General features: G+C 39.2%; 1 protein-coding gene across 1 annotated transcript in view; it reads right to left on the bottom strand.

Annotated features, from left to right (window-relative positions):
• Positions 1 to 11,646, bottom strand: part of LOC109957083 (low-density lipoprotein receptor-related protein 1B-like) — a 258,584-nt gene that overhangs the window by 117,785 nt on the left and 129,153 nt on the right. The window contains 6 exon segments of the mRNA XM_020594679.1: positions 5,483 to 5,596; positions 6,628 to 6,753; positions 8,108 to 8,248; positions 8,570 to 8,692; positions 10,093 to 10,282; positions 10,957 to 11,176. Of these exon segments, the coding sequence (XP_020450335.1) occupies positions 5,483 to 5,596; positions 6,628 to 6,753; positions 8,108 to 8,248; positions 8,570 to 8,692; positions 10,093 to 10,282; positions 10,957 to 11,176 (914 nt within the window).

Below are 11,646 nucleotides of genomic sequence, written 5' to 3'. Positions count from 1 at the left end.
GTTCTGGGCATAATGAGAATATTGTAATTATCTACATGATGTGGTTTGACATATTACAGTCACCATACAAACAGCCACTTTTTAAAAAAAATTCTGTAATTGTTTATCTTAACAGTTTCTAATACACGCCCTTGAAAACTCCAGAAACAGATGTGTCCCCATTTCCCTGATAAAGATGTGTGGGTTTTTATTTTTATTTATTTATTTACATATTTTTCTGCTAATCTGCACCAATCAATTAAAGCATTATGCATGCGGTGAAAGCAAATTACCACCTCTGTAGTCAATCAATATCTAGTCCAGCATCCATCACTCTGTTCAAGAAGACTAGTCTACATTATGGCATCAGTATTCTTACCAGCGCTGCAGTGGGTATCAAAGGTCTACTGCTTTTAGTGGGCTGATGGCATTGTCAGGATCAGCTTTTGTATTTTCAAGACGTGTTTCCGATTTTCAGACATTGTATACTGTATACAGTATTTTTCAAATATCCTCACTGGATGCCTGAAGCTTTATTGACTTCAATATGAAATGCAAGTCTAAGTTGGAATTGATTTGTTGGCATCTGCTGCTGCTGTCTGGAATACCTTAGGCGCTGTCGAGAAGACATATTGTATCTCTATCAGACGATCGTCTTCTATATTTCCTTAAAACGCGTTAGGTCTCACTGACAGCGCATGACTTGTTGGAATTTAATATTCATTAAAAATGAAGCATGAACATCCATAAATAATGAAGGTTTCAAATAAACAGTGAGTCTGGCTAAAAATGAAACACCAGCATCCATAAATAATGACTGCTTCAAGTGAACAGACAGCCCAATATAAGACAGTGTGTGACAACTACTAAACTACTGACAAACAAAATCCAAATTAGCATCAATCTCTAAGGCGGCCACCACTGAGCTTCAGGTGTTCCAAAACCCACAGTAGCTGCACTAAAGCTAAGTGAGGTGCCAGAGCTGCACAGTAGAGTGCCTACACAGAAGTAATGCCTGAGGAAGCTCAAACAACAGTATGGGAGAGAATATGTTTTGCTGCTCAGCTTGATTATGATTGAATGAAGCTGAGCATGAACTTTAATTACTGCTTACACCCTTGCTGTTTGTGACTGTGTACTGGAGCAGCTTAGGACATACAAAGGGAGGCTGGGGCAATACAGCACAGTGTAGGGTTTGGCAAACATCAGTCACTGTAAAAGGCTGATTTTATACAAATAATGATAAAATGGGAATCTAAAAACCTTTACTCCCATCTGTACTGTTAATTTATCCAGATCAACTTTACTGCTGAAAACATATTTTACAGCCTGAAACACTTTTCTCCTGTGCATAAAAAAGAATAAATAACTCTGAAATGAACTCTAAAAAGCTAAGGCCATCACAGGAGGCCCTGCATTTTTCTCATTTATGCTTTCCAAGAATAATACAGAACACAGACCACAACTTTTCTAGCTGAAGCTGACAGATTGTATAATACCACGGAGACATAACTTCAGAACAGTAAACTCCTGTACAAAACCGTGCACCTCAGCACCATCCCTCAAAACTGATGCCATCAGTGAGGGCACGTCTAGTTCTTGGTCCAAAGAACACTGCATCAATAATGCAGCTCCTAAAACTCTCTCAATTGAATAAAGCAATGCATGTGACAAAGACTTGAAAAATATTCAACAAATAAGCAGATGTGAGAATAATTATCTGGTTTTTCTTTCATTTTTTTCCTTCAAAGTACCAACATGGATGTTTAAAATGGTTTGAAACTTGTTGCACAGTTTATGAATTCATTATTAGATTCAAGTTACTTTCTGGTTAGGTAGTTAAAGGGAAATGCTGCAGTTTGATTGAGGAATGAGCCCTTGTTTGTCTGTACTGTCTGGTTGTGGGCCATTAATACAGTTATGGTAAGTGGCTCCATCAGAGCACTTACTGAAAACTACTGATCTTTTTGACATGGATATAGGTGATAGATGTTTAAAAGAAAATGTTACATTAATTTTGAAAGCTAATTTCTTTGGAACAAAAATTCTCTGCCTAGTAATATTTCCATTTATGTGAGTGGGAACAAAGTTAAGATTACTGACTGCTACTGGCTTTGTGTCACTTGAGTTGTACTGAGAAAGTGCCAGTTAGGATTTTGAGAGACACAGATGCTCATTTCTTTTGTCATCAGTCTTGCTGTTTTCTGAAAAGACAAACGCTGGGGATTTTGCCCTGATCTGTGGTATGGGTCTGCAAGTGTTGCCAGTTCCACTGCATAAATTGATTTTGGATTGTGATTTGATGAAGGATGAAGCTCAGATGGGGGTGCGGCCTGTGCTGCTGATGAACGGCACAGCTGGGGACTGGGTTAGCCAGTAACCGTGTCTGGGCCGATGTGGCTCCACCACTTATTGTTTCCTCTACATCTTGTTTTTCAAAAGTGTCTGAATGTTCTCAGAAGTATCCTGACATCTGTGCAGTGAAGTGAGTGATGAGCAGAGTCGAGGCACAACCTGTGCCTGAGCACAGTGTGACTGAGGAAGATGTCACATTTCATGTGTCTATACCTGATTGTCTCCTTTCGATCACACATAGTGAATTGATTAAGGAGCAGAGAGCGGATTCACCCCTGAAGGAGGTGTTACAATGGAGTACAGGCAGCACTGCCCATGAATATTTTCTGCAGGATGGCTTACTGGTGAGAAAGCGGTTGCCCTATAATTAGATCTTGAAATATTTCTTCTTTTTTTTTTGTCCACATCCTAAAAAGGATGAGGCAAATGACATCAAAGCCTATAATACATGCCAGCTTATAAGCAAATCGAATCAGAGCATTGCACCTGCTCCTTTTTGTCTCATTTCTGCAGTTTATCACCTATTTGAGCATCTGATAGTGGATTGTGTCGGTCCTCTTCAAAGGTCAAAGGGCTAGTAGTAACTAGTTGTTAAAGATGATCTGTCAAAGTACTTGGTGCCCTGTCAACTACCCATTGCATACAATTACTGCCAGGTCTGTTGTGTGAGCTTTAACTGAGCTCATTTCTAGCTTTGGTACTGTCCAAGGCTAGAATTTGTCATCACATATGTTTGCCCAGATTTTGTCATGCATAATTAGTCATTGACTTACTACACACAGAGTCAGGGAGCTTTGGAACGGTTCCATCACACTCTGAAATTATTGTTGCATGCATATTGTACAGAGTTGAAACAGGACTGAGAGAAAGGATTACCATGGCTTCTTCTGGCAGCAAGGGAAGTAGTACAAGAAAGTACAGGGTTCCGTCCAAATAAACTGGTCCTTGGACACATGCACTGGCTGTTTTATGGGATGGTTTTGTACCATCATAACAGGCTCTTACAGTATGAACCCTTGTTGTACACATGAGCTGTTGTCAGCTGACTTGTCTGCACATGGGTGACAGAATATTGTTAACCCTGTTCTTGTCATAAATACTGTTCTGTTCGGTTTTGAGTCACCTTTTGATCGATCTTCTTGTGAGGATGATGGGGTTGGTATGACAGACGAAGCGTTATTGCATACATTGCTGGGTGATTTAGCAGTGGATAGTCATGCAGAGCTATGTGCTCTGATTAATAAATATCTTAGTTTGTTTGGGGATATACCCTCCTCCACTAAATTAATCGAGCATGATACTGATGTTGGAGCTGCACAAACAACCCGTTTGGCAGCATTTGACAGGCCCATGCTTCCTTGCTTGTTCTTTTTACTGCTGTATTCTTTGTTTGTATCGGCCCGGTGTGCTCCCATGCTGACTTAAGTCTGGAGCAGCTGGCAGTATTGGGCTTCCTCTGTGGCACCTTGGTGGATAGAGACTTTTTAAAAGATTCTTATAAATTTTTATTTTGTTTTATTTTGTTTTACACAACATCCATGCAGCATACTTTTCACTTTTCATTTATCCACTCCTTTCACTACTGATGTTACAGATTTCTCCCTACTTTACTTTTATTATAATATATTCCCTGTCTATGTGTGTGTGTGTGTGTGTGTGTGTGTGTGTGTGTGTCCCATTTTTGCCACAGTCTTTGAGTCGAGCTGTAACAATATAAAATCTAAAATATTTTCAACTTAGTCATCATTTGAGTTTTTTCTGTGGTGTGCTTTTATTTAATGGCAAATAATTTAGTGTAGAAATAATTATCCTGTTTGAGTGCAGTGTTCATTTTGACACCTGAATTTGATTTTTGTTAGTTTTAGTCAATAAAACAATACATTTATTCTAGCTTTTGACACTTCTAAGCTTGCAGTTTTGATATTTACTGTAGGCTATATCTTCTTCATCCTGGTTGTGTACAGTTACCATGGTTACACGTGTTGTTCCGGTTTATCCTGAGGTGTTTTATTCACACAGGGTACCTCTGCTCGGCAGAAGTTGGACTCACTCACATTTGTACTAAAATCCTCTTCACTGGGTTCAGAGGTCATGTTAGATTGTCAGATAACATTAAAACTGTGAGATCCCTGCAGCGAACATTTAGAGATGATTTATGCTTGACCACCCATTTTAATCCTGGAACTGAGTGACAGCGAAACAAAAGATATCCGACCTAACGGAACATTAATGTTACATCTGCATTCACAGCGTTTAATGTTAAATCATCCTGCCGTTTCATATGGCGTGTTGCTGCATTTTCCTAGTGTGTTCCAGTGGTTTTTGTGTGCAATTCTCTGGATTCATAATCCTGTTTGTTCCAGGAAGCGCTAATGCCAGAGACAGAAGGTTACTGATTGTAAGATGGCAGTGAAGCACATCAAGGGGCTAATTCAACTCCTGAACAAGAGATATTTGGGCTGGTGGAGGAAACTGTTTTACTGATCAGCATCTACAGTTTCTGATTCCACAGATGCGGCAGGTCATTAAAGTCACTTCATGTCCATTCATCTATCTTTCAAGTTATCATGTACTTCTTATTTGTTGATGAAAAATGTAAAAAACATTTATCAAACATTACTTTTTCTTTAGTTTTAGTTTCATGTTCATCCTGAAAAATAGGTCATAGTTTCATTAACACTGAGTGCTACTGTATTTTCTATTTATCAACAAAATATGAAAACTGAGGTTACATCTATAGGAAGAAACAGCAAAAATGAAAGGTTTCTGGCACAGTTGACTGCATGAAATATAAAGTCACATTTTGAAAATCCCAAGTGCACAATGGAAAATGAGCTTTGAAATATGACCACATGATGTCACAGTCACTGCGTTATCAGTTCAAATCAACAACCCTACAAGCCCTCACACATTTTATAAAAGTAAAAAAAAAAAGTCTTAGCTTTTGATATGCCCCATTCAAGCATATCATTATAAACTGCTATGAGTAAACAATTAGTGATTTTCTAAAATCCCCTAATTAGTATTCAACCCATTCAACAAGCTGGCCTATTTTACACCAAGCAGAGCAGCACAAATAGGAGCAGCAGTCAAATCCACACAGTGGGACACTTGAATGGCATTTGGTAAATAGCCATGTGTGACTCACTGCATGATATTTCATCAGACATGTCCCCGCAATCATCCTCCCGGTCACAGCTCCAGGCTCGAGGTATACATCGTCCGTTCTGGCAGGAGAACTGGTCGGCCTGACAGGGGTGAGCTGAGGAAGAAGGAGGAAGCCACTTAATTTAATCACACATGCATAAGTCAATGTAGGATGTGCACAACTAACTTTAATGATCGCTACACCAGGATGTCAGTGTCAGTCCAAACTTTTTATCACTCAAGTACATAATAAAGTACAAAAGGTCTAAAGGCCATTGGAAATGTGCTGTTGCTTGATGGGCCGTCAGTTACACTACATGCTACACGGTAATATTGGGCATGCACAAATGGCACACAAGAAATGTCTTGCTGATGTGGGATGTGCATGTCAATCTGCTGATGAGGGAACATTCATCACCCTCTGACTAATGCATGTTGATTGACTCTCTATGGATAAAAAGCTCTTGAGAAGCACTGACGAGGACATGTGAGGCACTCTAAGTGTTACTGACGTACAGTTGTCCCGCGTAGGTGCTACAACTCTGATACTGGAGAGTGCTCTCACACATTAAGATCGATCGCCCTGTACTGAAGAAGAAGAGTGAAGTGCGAGTTAAAACAACGACGACTGCCCTGACAACCCCAGACACCTCTGTTCAAAACTTGATAATGAATGAAGTACATCTGAAGTGAAAGAATTTCATTTAAAAATGTCAATAAAAATGTTTTTATGCTTTTTCCTTCTTGTTTTATGATTTTTTTTTACACATTCTATACAATAAAGGCAATAAAGACTTGTTTTGTGTATGAAATATGGTATACAAATAAACCAATGCCTTTCTGCACAGTTGTGAGAGCTGTTTGACCTTTAATTCTTACATGAGCTTGATATAAATCAAGCACAAAAAACCCAGTATATACAAATCCAGAAACACTTTGTTCATTCAAAGAATAGATGACATGTCTGGATGCAAATTAAAAGTGCAAGGAGATTGAAAACCTCATTGTGCCAAAAAAAAAAAAAAGATACCAAATAATATATTTTGCCAAAATGCTGAAATTCTAAAACATAATCTTACATACTCCAGTGATATAAAATGATCACACTGCAGCCAGTGTTTCACAGACAGACGGTACAGTACATACCTGCACAGGTATCGTTAGCCTCATCCTCATTGTTACCACAGTCATTTGTTCCATCACAAAGCCATCTTTTGGGAATGCAACGATTGTTGCTGCATTTAAACTGGTCAATGGGACAGGTGTAATTGTCTGCAAATGTTCAAATACCACAAAAAACAGTCAGAGACCTCAAGAGACAGCTCTTACATCAAATAAACAAAAATGTAATAAAAAAGAATGAACATTTTGTATGTATTTCATAGAACTTTAATATTAAGGTTCAGTTAAAATAATAATATTTCCATTTAATAATTTCCAGTTTCTACCTCCACAGCCCAGGGAGCTGAAACTGTTTGCTTTCTTAATATTAAAGCTTTATCGGTTCTCTGGCCTATCTGATCTTTCTCAGTCTTATGCAGGTAAAAAAGAAAGAATTAAAGTTCTATATTCATATACAGTATATTCAGAGATTTGTAGTGGGGACCACAGCTCAAGCTAATCTTGCACTGATACACTAGCAAGCTATACTGGGAAACAAAAAGACAATGTTTCAGATGAGAATCTCACTCATGTTTCTCCTTGGTGGTTTGTCCTTTAATCCAAAGCAGCTGAGTCTCTATAACGTTGTTACAGTAGTCTTAGGTGTAGTTGTTATGTGGGTTTAGTGGCTGGATTTTTATTTTATTTAAAGCCACTTTCAAAAAATATACTTCACTGGAGATACGTAGCAGCCAAACATTTAACTTTAATTACACATTGACCATTCAGCCTCATCACTAATAAATCATACTAAACTAATGGGGGCACATTTCTGTCTACTTCTGTCTACTACTGTATGTGCACGATGAATTACATTTGATCCTGAGGCAAGGTAATTCCAAATATCTAAGGCAAAAGTGGTGGTTTTGGGGAATATCGCAGTACCAGATGTTGCAAGACTGCGAACTGAGAGCAAATTAATTTGTCTCGTGTCTTGTCGCATGTCCATCATCTCAACTTCATTTACTTCAGTAATAGGATGGGAGAAAGCAAACTCTTCATATGATGGTGGAAGACTGTCCACATTGCCATGGAGCATTTGCAATTGCTTATTTAAAATGTAACATTTCCTCCATATTTATCAATTTTCAAGTCAAATTTTGCCCTGATATATTCTCTTTCATCCAAACTAAAACAAACCAAGTTAGATGATTGTCAAAGCCTATGATATCCCAGCAGGACAGATAACTGATTTTATAATTCTGATCATTCTGGCAGAAGATCACATTCCTTTATTTTGCTTTCTGGGAAAACAAACATGCAGTTTATATGACTGAGTGTTAAAGGGAAAAACCACTTCAACAAGAGCAAAAGGGAAGACAGCAATGTGGAGGAGAAACACTCCCTCCACTCCCACGCCCCTTATCTTGCCTGGTGCATGTACAGTGTAAGTACTGTCTATCAACATGTATTTTTGTGTTTACAGGCAGTGTTCTGGTCTGCAGGCTAATTTCAGGATCCTTACTGCAGCTGTGGTTTTCCTCATCACTTCCATCCAAACAGTCATCATCTCCATCACACATCCACAAGGCTCGTATGCAGCGATGATTATGGCACTGGAACTCGTCGCTTTTACATCGCCGTGGCTCCAGGCCACCGTTGGAGGCTTCTGGGAGAAAGAGAGGACAGACAAAATCAACAAAGAAAATTCTATTAAGAATGTGTTTAGGGGAAATTATTGCCATAGGTATAATTAGACATAAAACAGGTTAATGATGTCGCATGACATTATGTGCAACAACTGGGAATTGCCTTATATTTCTGGAACCCCACTGGGGTAATTGTCCATCTTTATTTATTTGTTTCTTGGCAGATTTGCAAGGATATTATCTGATCTTTGTCCCACAGGATGAAGCCGGGATTACAGTACACTGGGACAAGATGATCCCAGGCCTCCTGCTCTGTCTGATTCATTATGCCCTCCTACCTGTGCAGGTGACATTGTTCTTCTCCAGAACCTGGTTGTCAGCGCAGGCACACACTCGGCCTCCTGGGATGGCAAGGCAGAGGGTACTGCAGCCCCCATAATTCACACTGCATGCATTGTCACCTGGAGAAATAGATCCCAAAGAAGGTGTCTTGCTCATTTAAAGTTACATTTTCTAAAGCTCATTTTAAATGGCCAGTGATTGCGTTGTTGTTCTGTCAGTTACGGTGAACAGCAGATATTTAGGGCTCAAAGGTTCAGAAGTTGTAGAAGAAAAAAAAATTGATTTACACAAAACTAATTGCCTGTCTTAGAGAGACATGCCAGGTGTCTGCCATGTGATCTATAACTACATGTCAAGTGAATTATTGGGAACACTGTGAGTGAAAGACATTTGACATTTTTATCCTTCTTGGAGGAATAATTTGTCTTTCTGGACAAAGCTGACATTCTCAAAGGAAAAAAAAATCTGTCATATATAAAGTTAGGGTGCAAGACACCTTTGTCATTTTCATTTAACGCACAGACCAAATGCAGTGCCTGAGCCAATGAGATAAAGCTTTTGGTTTTGTAAGAACCAATCAGTAATACTCAGAGGACTGGACAGTCAATCTATTCGGCAGCATGAACAATGGAGAAATGTCCAGCAAAAATTCTCAGCAGGGTGTGAACTAGACTGTGCCTGTAATAGAGCCCATGCATCTGGATCATATATTTGGAATGGCGCTTTCTTACTCAAAATTCCCAGCTTTAAAGTTTTTGAATGAAAATCAGTCTTTAAAATGAAACAAACTAATCTCATGAATCTTAAACCAAATCACTTAACGGTATGCAGGGATATTTTTCTACATTTAGAGTAATACCGTAGAGTTAGGCTTCTTTGATTGTGAACAAAAGAAACACCTGCTGTGTAGGCCAAGGTAGGTCTCCCCTGTTTGCCATGGCCGATGTGTCTCATATCTGTTCTTTTCAGCTTACTAACAGCATGAATCCATCATCATTTGTTACAGCGCTGAGCAAACCCCTCTAAGTCTTGGTCATCTTATTTAACTATATAGAGTGGAGCCCTGGTCATTTCAAATGCTAAGTACAAGACAACATGCTAAAGTGGCTCAAATCCAATTCTTTCCTCTCTAAGTGACTCAGATCTGATCTTTTCACGAATGAGTGAACAAACAAAATCAGATTTTTTTCAGATCAGATTTGGGCCACTTCCATATGGTCCTACGTCTGACACAAATCAGATTTCTGACCATATGGCCACTGTCAAAACAGAATTCATGTGCTGATCAGTGCATTGCTTTACACCATAAAATGTGACACCAATTGGCACATATGTAAATCTCTGATGTGTATATCATATTAAGGGTTTTCTACTGAAGAAACATGTGAAGGTGACGTAAATGTCCGGACACGTAGCACATGTTTGCTTTATTATCAGTGCAAGACAGACACTTTCTCTGTTAGGGAACACTTGATTCAGTGGCACTGGATGAGGAGTAAATGTAAGGAAAGCAGCCAACCTTGCTGACTCTGTGCATCGTAGACACGCAGGCCAAATAGTGGTGGTCTCTCGCTACGCAGCAGTGTGACATCCCCGGTGAACAGGTCCAGCTGGAAGACTGAAGCGTTCATGTACTCCGTCCAAAAAATGAAATTATGATAATGAGAGATTCCAAAAGGATGGTTCAGCTCTTTTCCATTGTACACCACCTGCAACATGAAGCAAGACATGTGGTGTAATCAAAAGACTGGGAGATCTACAAAAAGACTCCGTCAGCCAGAGAAAAGTCAGTCATATCAAACAGGGTTCCAGCTGTTTGAATATCAGCTTAGAAATTATTTGATCACAGTATATGATGAATGTGATCCGATTAAGTTACACAAATGTATTCACGCGATGGTGTCTGCTTGTAATAATGTTTTCTAGAATTTTGGCTTTGATTAAATAACATTTGCAAACAATTCATTAGCTTGTTATCACAGTAGAGCTCCAGTCGACAGTAATGAAGGGATGTACTGCTGGCAGTTATGGTGGGAAGAGGAGCAGTTGTCAGTCTTTTCACTGTTTTGCAGATTAGCATTATATTAAAAAAATAGGTTTGGATCCTGAAATTATTTGTAATACTGATGTGATGTGAGGATGGATATGATTTCAGGCTGGTTATTTCATTAAAATAAATGGCCACAGCAACAATATACTGTAAAAGGAAAATATAGTATGATTCTAAATACTTGTTTATTCAGCTGGAGTCTTGAATTCCCCCTCTGGGCCTCAGTTAAATTCTCACAAACATTCAAGTCGACTAGACAGTTAACATGATCCCTGAAAATAACAGCTTAATATAGCTACTGTATGTATGTGATTGCTATTTATTAAAACTCACCACTCTTCCAGTCCCATTGAGATGAATCTTCTCGATGTGATCGTAGTAGGCGTCACACCAGTACATTGTGCTGGTGCCGTGGTCCAGTGTCAGACCATTGGGCCACAGCATGTTGGAAGTGACGAAAATGCGGCGATTGGATCCGTCCATCCAGGCTTTCTCTATGCGCCCTATGCTGTCATTGACCTCATCCTCTTCCCAGTCTGTCCAGTACATCCAGCTATCATACAGAAAAATGCACACATACAGTTCAGACAAACAAACAATAATTATTACACTAATAAACTACCACAACAGGGCGTTGTTTTAGTTCAGAGAGTCATGGAGCAACATCAGTAGATCATAATCCGCTCCGCACTAACTCTGATCACAACTCACATTCACTTTCTGATTCACTGATGTGTAATGGTGGTGCTTGTTACTCCATCCACGGGCCTCTTCTCGTATATGTGACCTCATATTTCTGCAGGCTTCTCTCAAAAATATATATGCCAGATTACAATGAAATGTGTCTTGTGGGTTCTGCTTTGTACTTCCATGAGACGGCAGAAGAGTGCTCCATGTTGAATCTTGCACATACTACTTTGATTCATACAGGAAACATTACAGTATAGAGAAGACAACCTCTGCCGCATAACATTACAACAAGTATTAGTTCAGAATACCAGTTTTAACATCACAGAAAGAGTG

Source organism: Monopterus albus, unplaced genomic scaffold, assembly GCF_001952655.1.
Source record: "Monopterus albus unplaced genomic scaffold, M_albus_1.0 scaffold24.1, whole genome shotgun sequence".
Classification (NCBI taxonomy): Eukaryota; Metazoa; Chordata; class Actinopteri; order Synbranchiformes; family Synbranchidae; genus Monopterus; species Monopterus albus.
The sequence above is the reverse complement of the archived record's forward strand: the minus strand, read 5'-3'. Positions and strand labels throughout refer to the sequence as shown.